At 36.3% G+C, this 17,988-nt stretch overlaps 1 protein-coding gene and 1 long non-coding RNA gene across 2 annotated transcripts in view; both read right to left on the bottom strand.

Annotated features, from left to right (window-relative positions):
- Positions 1–17,988, bottom strand: part of LOC134755231 (uncharacterized) — a 234,391-nt gene that overhangs the window by 33,893 nt on the left and 182,510 nt on the right. The window lies entirely within an intron of this gene.
- Positions 1–17,988, bottom strand: part of LOC134754948 (uncharacterized) — a 68,050-nt gene that overhangs the window by 17,105 nt on the left and 32,957 nt on the right. The window contains exons 2-4 of the mRNA XM_063691436.1: positions 11,988–12,299; positions 9,145–9,593; positions 7,853–7,954 (exon numbers count right to left, since the gene is read on the bottom strand). Of these exons, the coding sequence (XP_063547506.1) occupies positions 7,853–7,954; positions 9,145–9,593; positions 11,988–12,201 (765 nt within the window). The 5' untranslated portion in view covers positions 12,202–12,299. The remainder of the gene's footprint in view (positions 1–7,852; positions 7,955–9,144; positions 9,594–11,987; positions 12,300–17,988) is intronic.

The following is a 17,988-nucleotide window of genomic DNA, read 5'->3' as shown; positions in this document are numbered from 1 at the left end:
ACTTATATATGTATATAAATACATACTTATATACATAGAAAACACCCATGACTCAGGAATAAATATTTGTGCTCATCACACAAATAAATACCCTTAGCGGGATTCGAACCCATGACCATCGGCTTCACAGGCAGGGTCACTTGACTACCAGGCGTGTCTCACTCCGCGATTTCGTCGCGTCGCTACAAGTACCTGCGGCCGCCTCAATTTTGAGGTTTTCCATAGTAATTGCCGCGCACCGCTACGGAACGCACGCCTGCCCGCTCTTGCGCCGCCTTGCGCGTAGTACACGCGTTTTGTTAGGGAGTGAGTCTTCTGTACCTAGTACTATTATATATTCTGTGTCACTACCCATACCCACTAGGCCAGACCGGTCATCTGGTCAATTAAAGCTGTAGCTTAGAGACGGTGCTTTGTCGAATTTAAACTATCGTGAGTCATTCTAACATTTAGCTAATTTAACGGACTTTTTAGTCACTCGACATGTTTCAGACAGTTCCATTTTCAAGCACAAAACAGTGCATGAGTACGTAATACGTGAGTGAAACCGTAAAATTAGCTTTACGGTGCTTTTTGTATTTAAAACTTTTAATATTTTTGTAGCGTTGAGACAAACTTCCTAATGCTGGACATACTCACACCGAGGACACCCTAATGTTACTTACTAGTACAGCGAGCTGCAAAACTGCACGGACACATTATAATAAATAATAATAATAATAAATTCGTTTATTGACAGGCAAGTGACACCCATAGAAATGTTACATACAAATAATTCAAATAATTCAACTAAAATACAAAGAAAAAACAAATAATAAAAATTAAAATAATACGATATGTACTAAATAGCACATATATAGTCACTTCCGATTCCCGTCCCGGTGCACAGATAGCCAATATTGGAAGATTTGACTATCCGGATCCCTGAAAATGGTTTTTATAATAACGTTTTCTGAACAACTAAGTCTCTCCCAGAAGGAAGCCACACGCGTCCTCATCACAGCATAAAAATCCGGCACTCGCGCGTCGGCAAACATACCGGATGCGCTGCAGCATCGCGGCAGCCTCATGAGGGCACGAAATGAGTTATTATATTGCACCCTCATGGTGCTATACGACCTGCGCGTGAAAGCAGTCCAGAGTTGGCAAGTGTAGAATGATGAATTATGAATGATGCAATGTTACGGCTGGGTGTACAAAGTGACAAGCACACGGACTACCTTTAATATCGCATAATATGTACGTACAAACGCGTTAATTTCAGATTTCACCATTAATTATAGTGATACATGACGTTTCATTATAATGATTACAGCTACATATTTGCATATTACATGCATTAATTTGTACATTTCGTGTTTTATAATAGTCATTGGGGACAGATCCATTTTATTACGTTCACTCCATTCCCAAGCGTACCCGAAAATTCCGTATTCATGCGATCGCTTCCACTATTAAAATATAAAATGATCTTTGCACACGTGCTCGTCCAATAAAGTAGTATCAAACGTACAACGGTTTCTACACCTTATTAACATCATAATAGAGTCACATTTGGTTTGAGCAAAACATTCCCAATAATGTTGGCAGTTTATGCCATGGATTTTTGCAAGCGTATGAAATGGAGCTCTTGTTAGGTACGCGGAAGTACGAGTATATAAAAATGAAGATGCTGTGAGTGCTTGAGAGAAATAATAAAATTGTGGCCTATGGGTTATTTTAATTTTACAATCTATGAAAGTAAAATTTAACTGATTTGAGCATGAGTTAAGAAGTTTAGATACTAATTGTCAGTACCACCATCCGCACTTGACAGACTGATCAACGTTAGCCGGCGCGCCGCGGCTTATGAAACTTTCCATACAATTACAATTTTGCGATCTCTTTAACGATTACAAACCGCTTGGGGCAACCGACCCTTAATGTGTAATTTTTTTACAGTTAAATTAAAACTACTACACTATATTATTATAAGCTTACTTACTTTCGTAAAATGTAAGCAATTCGGTGATAATGATTTTGATGATAAAGATCGAAAATCCGTATAAACAACACGTTTAATTTAAAGATATTAAAATTGTCTTGAGCTGATGGCTGTCCTAAGTGTCTAAGGAAAGTACAATTAGCTAATTTTATCACAAATATATTTGCTGCTATTATGAATCAGCTTTTCTAACCATCTCAATGACACCTTAAATGAGCACTTTTGCACCGTACAAGTATGCGGTAAGGAACTGCAATTATCACATGTTACTATATGTATGTAATCATTTTCATTTCAAATCTTCATCATTTTAAATTTAAATCATAAATGTATTCCGTGTAGTTTTAAATGTCAAAAAATTTTTGGCATTTGAAGGTAACAAGCTGTTGTCAACCAACCTAACAAATCCATTATTACTGAGAATTTCCAGTTCCCAATTACTACCATTATTCCCCTTTGCTTCAAAATATTGACAAAAGGGATGACAACTCTCCGAGACAAGAATAGAAACAGCCAAAGTTAGTTTAATTACTGTTGGGTTGACTTCGAGACCCGGAACCTTTGTTGTGTTTGTCTTTGTGGAAAAGCTATTCGGTTGATTAACTCAAACATTTTAAACGCAGGTAAGCACAATTGCCGTGAATATTTCATAATTATTATTTAAACACAAGGAACATAATACACATTTTATAGTAAGCTTTACTCATTCCCTGGAGACTGCACACTCCGAAACTTCATGTAAAATATCAGTCAAAAAAAGGAGTCGACTGAAAACTGTTAATTAAGTAGGTGTAGATAGTGTAAGTACATTAATTAAATGAATGTAAATTGGACATGAATTCTTAAACAAAAAGTGGAAAACTGTGAATAAAGCGACACAAAGGATATTTTACCTTATCGTCGACAATGTTGACTGACGTTTTGACTTTCATGCCCATATGAAACTAAAATAATTAATAACTAATTTCGAGATTACTGTCAATAGACCTTAGGAGTCCGATTCAGATTTAGAAATGTAATACAGTTTAGATAGAATTCGGATACGACCTTGAAGCGATCTTCAAGGTCGTGCATACTGATCTGTGCATGTGAAATGAAGTGAAAGTCGTGAATGAAGTCAAGGTCATATCAAAACCAGTTCAAAACCATGAACGACGTTAAATTGGGATCTACCTGAAGTTATATTAAATTTTTATTTAACATTAAGGCCCTTAGCACACGGCCTCGTAACGTAAAAGGAGCGTAAGGGCGTAGAAAATCCGCACACGAAACGTTGTTGCCGCGAATTGTATGAGATTACGCTTCGTATGCGGACTTGTTTGACCATATTGTATGGCCTGTTCGATTTTTAAGACCAAGTTCGCCATACATTTAATAAGGCGTACTTGATCTTAGATAAACGGACAGACTATACGTTCTCGTACCACTCTCGTCCTACGCGCGTATACGATACGCTTACGCTGCGTCTTACGTAAGCGAACAACTTGCGAAGCGAAGCGGCGCGGCGGGCCCACGGCGTTCGCATTCGCAACGAGATCGCCCACGTAGGACACTTCTATAGGTATCAAAGGATTGATTCACCCCGCGCCTTTCGCTTCGCGTTTACGTGTTGTTCGCCTACATAGTACGCTTCTCTTACGTTACGACGCCGTATGCTGAGGCCTTAATAAAATCACAAATCCTTCAGTTAGAAGTGTTTGAACTACTCTACAACCAGCTCACCGGTAACGAGTAACTATTGGGGTCAAAAACTTCTTGTTGATCGGCGTATACTGTTTACAACTTAGTTTATGAATTGTACGGAGTTTCTAGTTCCGAATGCTACCTCTGTTGCTAATAACTAAATTCCGTTATGTTGCAGTTGAAAAGGGCAAAAATATGTACCCTAAATTCGCCTTTAGTACATAACTTCGCCTTGACCAGCATAAAATCATAAGTCCACCATAAATTGTATCATGGGATTCATGGGCATAGTACAATTTTTGAAATAAAAAATAATAAGGCGATTTTGGAGACTGATTTTCAATTGATAACATTGACATTGATAACGAGGTTTGCAAATTACAATTCTGCCACATTGTTCCCGTTACCTATGTCGGGGCTATTAGCAGTAAGCAGTGTAATAATTGCAGAAGGAAACAATACCTTTTGTTTAACAGATTAGGGCCCAAGCCCGAAAAAATCATCTGAGATAATTTATACTATATATATGGCCTTTTAAATTTTCGACGTTGTTGCGTAATGTATTATTAAAGCACTGGATGTCGTAATAGAGCACCAGATGTAAGTACTGTAATTTTTTCTACCGTATATTCGGGAAATAAATTCCAAATTCAAATTGATTTATATTACACACATCTCTGAAAAACAAAGGAATTGAATTTGACATCAGTATTAGTTGAGATGACGTTTTATTTTAAATTAAATACCAATAATGGCATTATTATAATGCCAACAGTGTGATCAAATGCAGCGATGGCGTTCGTAACTTGCGATTTTTGAACACATTGAGAGCTTTGAGTATGTTCGCTGTAGGTAGTTAAACAGTGTAGGTATACTAACCTACTAATTTAGAAATTTATTTGTATTTAAACCCACGCTCTTATTTTAATGCCTTTCATTATGAAACAGTCACATAAACTACTATAAATGGCTACACGTGTTAAGGCAGAATTCAATAAGTAACCTAACCTACCTTCAATCAATAACGGAAATTTAAGGTTTCCTGCGGTTGTATTTGGCTAAGGTCTTAATTTGATCTGGAAATATTGCGCAACAAATAATCAAAGGTAAAAGACGAAAGATAACCAACGAAATCAACAAACGGTAAATTCACTATTCATTTTGTTAGCTGTCGACGAGATGTTTAATATTAGGTTTCTGCCTTTCATCTTATTTCAATTGAAATTTATCTTGGTTATACAATACTTGTATTGACTTAGTACCTAGTGACATAAAAAAAAAATGAAATCGGTAGATAATGCAGAATTGGAATTTATGGTTTCAACAGTTTGTGGTATTGGAAATCTAATTTTATAGCAAGGGCCTGACACTCTTTGATAGAGAAAGTCTTATTGCGATTCCTATAAGAGGAAAGAGAAAATAGTGCCATGCTTTGCCCTTATCACCGACCGGGTGGCATCAAAGGTAGGAGGCGATGGCGAAATACCGAAATTTATAAGAGTGAAAGAGAAAAAATCCTATACTGCCCAAATTTAATATGATTATCCTTTCTCTTACCCCCGGTCGCTCGGTGGCGCGTCTATAACTACTTGTATATACTATATCTATGTTTTATAGTCACGAAATTAATAATGTATAACTATTATTTAAAACGTAGTTCTTGCCATGTCTATTATTCCCAATCGTCGTCAGGTCGTTATAACGTAAAATTGTATTCATGACCGTACTTTTATATTCTGATATCCTGATGTCCAATAAAATAACATTATAAAGAGCTAGCCAACAGCTAGGTTGTAATTTTACAATACTAATAAAAACCGGGCAAGTGCGAGTCGGACTCGCGCACGAAGGGTTTCGTACCATTACGCAAAAATCGGCAAAAAAATCACGTTTGTTGTGTGGGAGCCACACTTAAATATTTATTTTATTCTGTTTTTAGTATTTGTTGTTATAGCGTTAACAGAAATATTTCATCTGTGAAAATTTCAACTATTTAGCTATCACGGTTCATGAGATACAGCCTGGTGACAGAGAGATGGACAGACGGACCATAATCTGAATTTCACAGTCCTTGTCCTAACAGCATATATTAGCCATACACTTGAGCACCAATCGATACCCTTAAACAAAAAATGTCATTACCAGCGTGCTCAGCGTACTCGTATCTTAGGACCATTTATTTTCCGAATCCCTCACTTATCTTTGTTTCCCGCATTACATGACTGTTATTTTTCTCCTTTACGAAGATAAACAATTTTATTGTGACCTCTAGACACACATATATGTTAGTAAAGTTAAGGTCAGATCTTTATTGGTTTGTTACCAATGGCTTCGTTGTGGTTGGAATAATCAGTAAGTGCCAAGCTACCTCCAATAGACTCCGCATTATAAAAGGTTTTTTTTTGTTACGAACACTTGTGGTCAGAAAAAAATAGAAGTTTTTACTTGAAAAACACTACAGAAGAAAAAGAAAATCCTTTTACACTTTTTACCTTGTTCACCTAAAAAATATTTTATTGACCGAAGCGTAGCGAAGGTCTACGTTTTGACTGGCATTTTGCTTTCGTATGTCCGGATGTTCTCCTCTACAGGTTGCAATTAATTCTCAACCGATTCTGGTGAAATTTTGTGACCAGATTCTATGATTAAATAAAAAAAATTGTCTATCCGGTTTTTAGAAATTTTTCAAAATGGCCGAGTCGTGATAGCTAGCGCCTTAAACATCAAACATCAAACATTTATTCAGCAAATAGGCCACAGGGGCACTTTTACATGTCAATTTTTACAAACAATAAAATTAACCCAAAATTACAAAAAACAATTACATAAATATAAATGTCAAATTACACAAAAAAAAACTAATAAAAAATATACAAACAACAGAAGTACTAAAATTGTTTAGAAATGTAAAAGTCTCTAGATGTCAGAGATAAAATGTATATAATAATAAAAAAGATCATCAAATTATCCAGAGATAATTATTAACTATCCAAGACTTGAATTGTTATATAATTAAAAAAAAGACAAGATATTAAATCAGACAAACAGACAAGAACCGAATGAAGTGCCTCACGTTAATGCCACTCAAAAGTAAGGTTACATAGGTAAAATAGTCGTATTGAGTTTATTTCTTTTTAAGACATGTTTATAGAGTAAATGGCAAAAACTGCAGAAAATTTGTATGGCTGCTTATTTAGATATTTAGTTTATACTCGATAATAAGTAGCCAAATTACATCAGCTTGGGTGGAGAAACAAAGTGCAGAAAGCCCTCAGCGAACTCGGCGCCGTCGACTGGACAGAAACGGCTTTGGACAGAGTAGCATGGCGGTCTTTGATGTCGGAGGCCAAGATCCACTTGGGTCTTCGCGACACAGCAATAAGTAAGCTAAGAGCTATCATGGCGCATTTTGCAAACATTCGCTTTAAAGTAGGGAGGTCCCTGGTTCGATCCCCAGTTATTGTATACTGGGACATAAACTTTTGTATTTTTTTTACACTTAAAATTCGTTTTTTTTTTTGAAAAAAAAAAATGATTTTTTTGTATTATTGATTGATTAAGGGCGGACTAAGCGTATTCGTTTCATTTTTACAAGCTTTTATTTAACTAGCCCTAAAAAATGTTTTTTTTTTTGTCATTTTAATCTCGCGAAGTCTACAGCTCACAGAGCCACTAGTTTGTAACTTACGTACCGTACAATACAAGTCGCAAAAGAGACCCATTATAGCCTATGTCCTGTAGTGTTAATTACTCTCAATTGAAATTTTAGTTCTAATAATAACAGTGGCTAACCAAATTTAGCTACGCAGCTATGGCTTGGAAGTGTAAGCTAGTTTTCTGTACGTTATGTACCCTAGCTGACAGCGCGGCTGTCATCGGAGCAACCTGTCGACCTGTCAAGCTTCTTGCGAAAAACATGGTCGTATAGGTAATTAACTTAAAAATATATCGTGTACTCAAAACTTGGTAGTCACTGATGAAATGCTAAGTTATCTTATGTGTGCCATCATGTATTGTCCGCGCGCCAATTCCGTGCATTCGGAGGTCGAGGAAGTGGGAGGGTGTGCGCCGCGCCCGTACGTACAAAATGACACTACTCTGTCATGACGCCCAACATTCCTAACATTCCTCAGCCGTGCACGGAATTCGCGCGGGGACAGTAAGTAATCTATGGACAGGGCTTACCTTCACATGTCGGCCATGGGCAGAAAAGAATCGGTTGTCTGCGCTGTATGTAACCAGCCCCACTGATAACAAGGAATAGTCTTTTTTTCTTATCCACGTTACCTGAAAAAGGGATTTCGGTAAATTCTTAACGTTATACAAAATCTATTAGAACGGTTTTGGAGATCGGCAACAATTAACTATTGGAAAGAAAATTCCTAAAGAGGCAATCGAAATTTAAAAATAGCTGGCAGAACTTTTTGCACGCACCAGTTATATGAAAGAAAACCGCTGGTAGCCTAGCTGTGAGAACGTGCGACTTTCAATCCCGAGGTCGCAAGTTCAAACCCCGGCTCGTACCGATGAGTTTTTCGGAAACTATGTAGGTACGATGTATCATTTGATATTTGCAACTCGTAGTTGCTTTTCGGTGAAGGAAAACATTGCGAGGAAAACGGGCTAATAAAAATAAGGCCTAGTTTCCCTTCTACGTTGGAAGATCAGATGGCGGTAGCTTTCGTAAAAACTAGTGCCTACGCCAATTATTGGTATGTGTTGTGTCGCAAAGCGGACCCCAGGCTCCCATGAGCCGTGGAGAAAAAGCCGGGACAACGCGAGGAAGATGATGAGTTTATATGAACACTGTGTAAAAGATCAATATCCATCCAAAAAAAAGTCCATCTCGCTCGCACTGATGTATTGGTGCGATAGAGAGGCGATTGAGTTCACGCAGTCGCTAGCGTAAATGCCAACTCGCGATAGCCGTGCTAAAAATTATAAAAGTATTTTGAACTACTATTCCGAAAAATGACTTAGGTACCTACTGTGAGTACTACTTAATTTTAAGGACTACAGAATTTTTGAAAGGCAAAGAAAAAAAAGGCTGAATAAAATACTGAAGTATTTAAAAGTAAAGTTTAGACCTACATAGATAACACACTATTATTTATGTCTACTTTAATTATAAGCACTTCCTGGAGTCTACTATTAAGTTGTTACTGTCGTCCTTGCAGCATATAATTTAAATTTCAAATGATAATTTAAACTTTCTGAAGAAACTGTAAAAGTCAAATGGATTAAAATTTAACTTTGATTATAGTGGAAATCGTAAATGTAGGTTGATAGTTCCAAATGAAGATGATTTAATTACTACTATAACAAGCTATGGTTACAAAAGAGACAGTTGTTAAATTCGGGTTAGTTTTAGGTGAATTCATAAGTCAACTCAAAGAGTAGATTTCATTTTGGCTCAAAAATGTTCGGGAAAATATAAGTATCGAAACATATAAGACAAAATATATAAAAATGCTTACCGTGTTCTCTGTGATATCGCTAACTTCACAGTGTAAAACAGCTGTAGTTCCTATCTGTGCTATAACAGTTGTACAATTCTCAGTCAAAAATATACCCGTCTTTCCAACCTTCCCACTTAACTTATTAGCGGCCGACCCCGCAGAATCTCTGTACATTTTCTTAACTTTACTAAAAGATTTAGCTAATGATGTTTCATCTAGCTCTGTAAATTTCTCATGGTGCTTATAACCTTCTATAATCTCACTTATTTCATCTTCAATTGCATTTTTATCTATATGTACATCGTAGTCTTTGTATGAAGATAGCCTTTGAGGTTTAGGTAGTTTGGGGTGGGGGGTGGTGAGGGTTTCGCTGGTGGTGAAGGGGTTGGTAAGGTCGTCCTCATTGTCCACAGCCGTCGTGTAGATGACTGTTGTTTGTGTTGTGGTGGTTGTTCTTCTTCTGTGACCTGTTGAAAAAGGTTTATTGGGTTAACATTCTTTTTTCTTTGTGTCAGGGTAAATATGATTTCTTGAAAAGGTAGGGAGCCACGTGCATAAAAGTAACTTAAAGCCATTAAACTTCTAATATAACATAAACGAGATAACGCCGCCATTTCGTGAAATACACTAGGTATATATTTTCTGGATAGGAATATACCTAGTTAGTTTTACCCGACTAGGGCAAAGCAAAAGTAGAAAATTAAATATAAAGAAGAGAAAGGAGCAAAAAAATATTGGGATCAATAAAAAAATTGAAAACTGACCGAGTATGGCAGACACAAAATTATCTAGGTACATCAAATGACTGAATGAACAAAGCTTTATAAACATCAGAACTTGAAATTTAATTAATCTTTCAAAGCTTTTCTAGATCCATATTCGATTTGAGGAAAGTAAACAATGGAATTATGCCTATTTAGCTCCTTTGATGTGGTCACATTAAATTTGAATTCAAATCATAGGTAATCTGCGGGGATTTTAAATATATATTTTCATATACATATTAATTTATAATTAAAACGTCTATTTTTTATACGGTTAATTCCGCGGTTTTCATTGAAAATTTAATGTAATTTATAACAAAATAGCATGTTTTAAGATAAATATATTTCATTATTTAAGTAGGCATATTTATTATAATGCGCTTATGAACTCCAAATAAAGCTACACTGGCTCTAACCCTACACCTCTGCCTCGAGAAGATTTTTACTCGACTTCTCGAAGTAGGAGGATCTCAATTCTGTAAATCCTTCAAAACAAAAAAATATAATTTTTATATCGCTCCAGGATCTTCGTGAAATTGGAGAATACCTACTTAAATAAATAAAATATCCTGTCATATTGTGAATCACTTCCTGTTAGAACTGGATAAAAAATTTAAATAGTTGTTATTGTTAAACCTTCCAACTCTTCTCTGGAAGGCCAATGTGTGCCAATGACACCACCATACCATCAAACATTTAAGAAAAGCAAAATTTAACTGAGTTATAAGTGAATATTATGTAATAAATAGAGTCCGACTGATTCTGCATAGAATTTTCAATGACAAAGTGTGGCCATGTCATAATTAATGCAATTTTTTTATGAAAATATGACACTGTTCTGTCCAAGTCGGTGAAAAGTTAGTTTAGACGGGCTCTAGTAATCAAAACATCGAACTAATATGCTACAACTGCCCTTTTGACCCATAGGTAAAATCGGGGACATTCCCATTGAATCACCTTAAGGCCAAAAATCGTTTAAACGTCAGGCGATATCATAAAAGTGATGATCAATAGCATGGCACTTGAAAATGTGGGTGCTGAAAGAAAAAGGTTAGCTCAGGTAAAGTTTATTGCCGTCCATTGTCTTTGTGACGGCTGGCATTTGCAAACTAAGATAAGTAATCCAAAATGCATCCTAATTGGTTATGTTCATGGGGAGGTGAAGCTTAGCCTAGATAACAACAATATTTTTTTTACCCTTTTCATTATTAACATAAATAATCCTAAATGCATCGTAATTGGTAATCTCTATGCGAGGCGGAGTTTAACTCGTTCGTAAGGATCGAGGAAAAAAATTTCTGAAGTGATTCACTGAGAATATCCTACTGTTCACCAGGAAACATAGCCATCAAGCTAAAAATAAACAAGTTCCTGATACAAAATCTTTTCCTACAATAAAATTCTACAAAAGACACCAATTTCCGCCGCAGCTTGTAAACGCCATAACGACAAAAGTACTGCATTGCGTATTACGAGAGACGGAGGTAATCAAACGCTTAGATGTACTGCAGCAACGTTAATGTTCGTTTGATGGTTATTCTTGGTTTTAATGCTCTTTTTGATGACTACGGTGCGTTAATAATAAATTTGATGTGATTGCTTATATGATTAGGTGAATAATTTCGTTAAACAGTCATTATGCTCAGTATTTGGGTCAGGAATTTATTAATCTTTAAAAGAAAAAAACCGATTTCATAAAGCAGTTAGAAACGCCATTTAAATTATAACAATCGTAGTGCATCTCATAACAATCACAATTAGCCTCATGACATAAAAAAAAAACTTTTGTTTATGGTTTTCATGATCAATTCCATTTCCTCCATTTCACACTACTATTTAAATGCAAATTCTTGGTTGTTAGATAAAAAATAAACAAAAAATGTTAGAAGTATGCATATAAGAGGTGAGCAGTTCCCTCAATTCCTCATGGAATCCATGAGGAGGAGGCGCTAAGGGGGTTATTTTATTCAAGCCTTTATAAGGCAGAAATAAAATATTTTCCACATGATTTTGATCTTTATTTCAAAGTGATGGGGTTCAAGTTAGCATAATTCCTGACACCCTTAAGCCTTATAAAGGGTTAAGTAAGTGACTTACCTTTTTTGTGATGTCTCGTATAATTCCCAAAAACACTACCCAGCCTCTGCTGATTCCTACTAATACATAGTTCCAAAGATTTCAATTCATCGGCGTTTTGCGCCAACAAGGAAGACCGCTTCGACTCCATAGCACCTGTGTTCACCAGCAACTCAGCTTCGAGTAACAGAACAATAGTGGCGTAGAGTAGTTTCAGTTCTTTGCAGCAAAACATTGTTTTGGCACGATTGTTTTGAAATGTCACAGTTTTTTCCCACTCAAGTTTATGGTCATTTTTACTGTTATCTGTTGATGCGATCGTGTGCGAACATTCTGGAATGAAAGAGAAAAAGTTTATATGAAAAGTACCTAACACAACATATATAAATAAAATACTTACAATATATAAGAAAATATCACAGCATTATTATAATATACATTTTATTTAAATGTTAATAATTGTATTTAAATATTGTTTTTCTGCAGAATATTATTATTTTTCATTAAAGGCTTATTTTTTAAAGACGGCCCATTTAGAGGATTTAACACGCGTAGTTTGCTTCTACAGCCATTTTTATTCAGCATGGCTGTAGAAGCAAACTACGCGTGTTAGATCCTCTAAATGGGCCATCTTTAAAAATTAAGCCCTGGTGGCCTAGCGGTAAGAGCGTGCGACTTTCAATCCGAAGGTCGCGGGTTCGAACCCCAGCTCGTACCAATGAGTTTTTCGGAACTTATGTACGAAATATCATTTGATATTACCAGTCGCTTTTCGGTGAAGGAAAACATCGTGAGGAAACCGGACTAATCCCAATAAGGCCTATATTCCCCTCTGGGTTGGAAGGTCAGATGGCAGTCGCTTTCGTAAAAACTAGTGCATACGCCAATTCTTAGGATTAGTTGTCAAGCGGACCCCATGGGCATCCCGGCATGAGCCGTGGCAAAATGCCGGGATAACGCGAGGAAGATGATGAGCCATCTTTATTCAGCAACAGAAAATAGAGGAATTTAATTATTTATAACTACGATTAGGAAACAAATAATTTTGTACCCGTTGTTGGGAATGAAGTAATTTGTTACAAATTACCTCTAGGCGGCTGATAACAGAGCCCGCATACCTCATGCAAAGCCCATTTCCTGTTTCTTTTAGGCCATTAGGGTACTATCTGACCACCAAATACGCACTTTCACGTCCTTCAAAGAATATGTAAAACATATGAATGTCGATCGCAATATTTACAGCTTTCATCTACATATCAAACATTCTACTCTTAACAGCTGATAGGTACATGTTAAAAAAACATCGCTCAATTTTTAATTAAAAAAAATCTCACAAGAATGGTTAATAAAGTATTCTGTAAAACATTGACATACAGTGCAAGTTTTCTTTCACTACTAAAAGTCACCACGGCTTTCACAACCTTTGCAATGACAGCAACTGCTAAAAACAGTGTGAAATTGCCAGCGCTAAAACATCAAGTGATACATAAATTTTTAATGAACGTACAAACATTCTGGAAAGTAGGACGTATGCCACAAGTTTCACCGTATCTTCTCATTGCACGATCCGGCCATTTATCTTAAAATCTAGGTAATTTGGCCTTGCTATCCGTAATAACTTCGCGTTATCAGAGGCCTTACTTACACTGGTTTTTAAGAATATTTTACACCCACCCTTGTACATCTAGTGGTAGGAATGAAAGCTCTGAATGAGGACGGAATAAATCCAAGACGACAGTCTGCGCAAAACTGCATCTTTTATATTCTTTTTACGTTTGCTCCTCAAATACAGTGTAATATTTAAGCTTTAGAATCTGTATTTCTCATGAAAGTTTTGTTGCAAAATATTTAGAAATTGTTTGGGATCCCGGGAATGGATCCTTTATTTCCGGCTTTCCTGGACTTTTATTTATCCGTTCTGACCCTGACTAATAAAATTCTGAGCACGTAAATTAATTTTTATATTAAGCAGAAACGTCTGCGAACAAAATAGCCTCCCTAGTGGCTCATATATGGTGGAAATTCGCTGCATTGGGTACGGTCTTGGTGGCTCAGAGCACTACTAGTAATCCAGTGGTCGTGGGTTCAAGTCCCACCCAAGACAGTGAATTTTTCCACTTTTAATTTATTTCTGAACACGTTTTTCACAGAAACGAAAGATAAATTTTAGACACGACAGCAATCTATCAGGGGGGCGATTTTTGAATTTCGAGCGCTCGATTTCGTCACTTGAAAATACTCATGTTAGTCATGTTGAAAACGGCGAATTGACATTTTTGAAATACGAGACGTTACGAGACTAAGTGCGGGTAGTTCGAAATTATCGCGCAGCTAGAAGATGTTGATGTCAAGCCAGGCTTTCTCCGAGACCACGGGGACAATGACGTCCTCGAAACATCTGAGGTAAGGTAACGGGGTACGACTAACATAGTTCATTTTGCTCGGGGCAAGACAAACAGTATGAGTATTCCATACAAGTGATAGTCTTATCCCACGTTACTACACCTTAACTATAAAGTTTAAGTAGGAAAGGTACGGGACTAAGTGCCGTTGAAGTAAATAATAACTTTCAACCTCATGTAGGTACATAATATGAAAGAAGTGTAATGATAACTATACTCGTACACTTTAAATATCGTCTACAACAAATTGAACGACATAACGCAAGGTCTCTATGCAAAATTAACGCCTATAGCCAGTCTATTTAGAGTAAGCTAATCGATACTCACATTTAGCAATACACTATTCATTTCCTATCGAAGGACGGCTCAACGATTAGGCTAAGTATAAAGTGAGCGATAGCCTAGAAGGTCGTACATGTAAAGTTTTACATAATAAAGCGAAGCGTGTTCTAGTATAATCCAAAATAACCTGACACACACACGTGTAAACACACAAAAACACACACATAATACTCACTCACGCGCGCGTACATAGTTTCATTATGTTTCTTTCTCTAATTTAAGGTAACAATGTTAAAATGTTATGTAATAACTTAAAGTTGCAATAAAGATTATTTTATATTTTTTTATTTATAATACAATATACGTTGGTGCCTATTTAAGTAAAAATATATATTATAAAATTAATTCGAATACTGATTTCCCACCTAAAGAATTGACTGGATATCCAAAAAAATTTTTCGAATTCCGAAATTAAATTACAATTTAATTTCCGCGAGTCTTGAACTAACGAAAAGCGACTAGATGACACAGTAACAAATCCAGTTAATAAAATAAGAATCAAAATGTTTTCCCTAGAAATACGACAGATTCCCTAAAAGTTACATTGGTCAGGATTTAATTTTCCGCTCCCATAAGTTCCGGACAACGTAGAAAAACTTAAATCAGTAAACCAAAGTCGAAAAACCGTCGATGCCGAAATATGCCAATGTTTTATTCATACGGGGCTAAAATGACGGCGTTCGTGCCGTTTTGCGAATGGTACACGCGCAAATAGATTTTTTTTATGTACAAGGTTATAAAGCATTCATTTCTGTTTTACTTACATTTTGGCTTATCTGCGTAGTTTTAGTACTCTTGAGAGTTAAATAATAAATCAGTCTTCAATATAGTGCATTTTTTTTTTTTTTTGGTTTATTGCTTTGATGTGTGATAGTGTGGTCAAAGAGTTATATTTATTTTGGTGTGGTGTAGAGAAGTTTTAAGAAGCAGTATCGCTATACAAAAATATCAATTTAAAGGTCCCTTTTTATAGTTGATTTCTTGATATTTTCTATTCATATGCCTAATGAAAAGTTTTCTCTAATCAGCTACGTTCGTATAGCGAGTAGAGGATATATATATATATATATATATATATATATATATATATATAGATAGATAGATAGATAGATAGATAAACTGTTTATTTGTTTGCCACAATACACACAAAATATTCAAATACAAAAATGACATAGGTACATTACAACAACAAATAAAAGTCACACAATTTTTTACATAATAGAAAAATAGGAAAAAAAATCATATAAATATTGTTTCATACAAATAATAATCCTGTGTGCGTCAAAAGGTTCTGGCTCAGTATTAAGCTGATTTTCTGCCAGGACCAGATCACGTCAACAAAAAAACAGTGGAAAATAATGAAATAGTTGAAAGTTAGTACTTACCTAATTAATTATTAATAAATAATAAATAACGATATAATAGTTATCCAGTTATGCTTCGTAGAGGCATAACGACAATGTGTCGTGAATGGGTTAATGTGTCTGTAAGGTACAAAACTACTCTTCACGACAACACATACTAAACATAAAGCCAAGGAAGGGAAAACGTATAATTACAATTGTGTAAACCTACATATTTATATTAATGTCGACTTTGAAATCCTCCTACAAGCATTGCAAGACTCGTATTTCGGCTCACTATGAATACAGCGAGACACAATACGTGTACCTATGCCTTTACAATATATTGTAGGCAGCATACGAAGCAATTCAAAGGACTTAGGCTTTGGACCGGTGCGACGGTGCAACGACAGGGACGTAATAGGATTGTAGACTGGAAGAGGCTCGGTGGACATGTTTAGAGATTAGCTAGGTATCCGTAGAGGAAAAAGATTAAAGGTAACTACTAGAACGATGAAAATTCTGTTAGGTACAGAGGATTAGTTTACATGTACTACATATATATATATCTAAATAGATATGTGGGCGACATGCCAAGACCTATTTTTTGATTGATTTAGCAAACTTTATGTACCTAATGTCGGTAGTTTGGCAATTTAACATCAAAGGTACTGTTCGGATTCAGACTACACCAGCATTACGGCTGCAGCATTGCTGACTGCGTTGCTGCCGCAAATGTAAAAATCGATGTTGTTGCCCGGAGTTTTGACAATGGCGGCAGCAATACAGTCGGCAGTAATGTCGAGCTGCAATACTGCCGTAATTATGCTGGTAAAGTCCGAATCCGATCGGTACCTTAACATTAACTGAATGCTTACGCGATTAGACAAGGTTCGCTCGATAGAAAATGAAATTGAAAAAAAAGGGTTACATTACCGTTATATTTATAAACTGAAGCGTAAAGTCTGTCATCTCTACCTAATCCGATTACCTGGGGAATTCTGATTTTAATGCGTGCCCCCTTTATTAGTGTATGTGTGTGAGTTTTTAGGGTTCCTTACCTCAAAAGGCAAAAACGGAACCCTTATAGTATCACTTTGTTGTCCATTCGTCCGTCTGTCCGTCTGTTCGTCTGTCCGTCTGTCCGTCCGTCCATCCGTCTGTCCGTCCGTCCTTCAGTTCGTCTGTCTGTCCGGGATCGTTTATCTCGGGAACGCGCGAAGGTATCGAGTTGAAATTTAAACCATATATGTATACAAAGTTCATTCAATCATATTTTGACGGGTGTGTGTCAATTATCGAAGGGTGAAAAACAGTCAGCTGTTCCGTGCAAAACATTGACATACTTAATATGATTAGCCGAAATGTTTGAAACTACTGTTTTTTTCCACGTATGTGGGGTTCTCTCAGAGTATGGTTAAAGGTAACAAAATCGTCTTGTTTATTATAGGTGTTCGAAGGTTGCGGTCGTAGTAAAGCTGTGGTCTCTCACTAAATCCTTAACAAACAGAAAAGACAATTTATTACCAAAATTTATACACGACCCAATCTTCCTATTTTAACATTAATAAATGTTCCTGTTATAGTTGAGCTTGTTTTTGCTTGGACAAACACAAAGTTGTGGGGTCCACAAACAATGCCAGCAGCATTCAAATATCAAAGTTAATCAAGCAAAGACCTAATCCCGGGAGTGGGACGTGGCTACTTGAAACCGCTTTCAGTTTTGTTGTTCCTAACGCAATCGCTTTCCAACGCAGCCAAGCGCACGGCACTAGGAAACGGTTCGGGTTTGAGCCGAGGAGATCGACACTTCAGTTTTTGAAGTAAAACTTCTTTAGGCGCGAGTAGAGGGTAACTCAGTTTTTTTTACACGCACAAACTTTTTTTATATAGAAAGCATCACGTGATCACCGATTATCCGCCATGGAAACGAAG

The sequence above is a fragment of the Cydia strobilella genome, chromosome 2, assembly GCF_947568885.1.
Source record: "Cydia strobilella chromosome 2, ilCydStro3.1, whole genome shotgun sequence".
Classification (NCBI taxonomy): domain Eukaryota; kingdom Metazoa; phylum Arthropoda; class Insecta; order Lepidoptera; family Tortricidae; genus Cydia; species Cydia strobilella.
The sequence above is the reverse complement of the archived record's forward strand: the minus strand, read 5'-3'. Positions and strand labels throughout refer to the sequence as shown.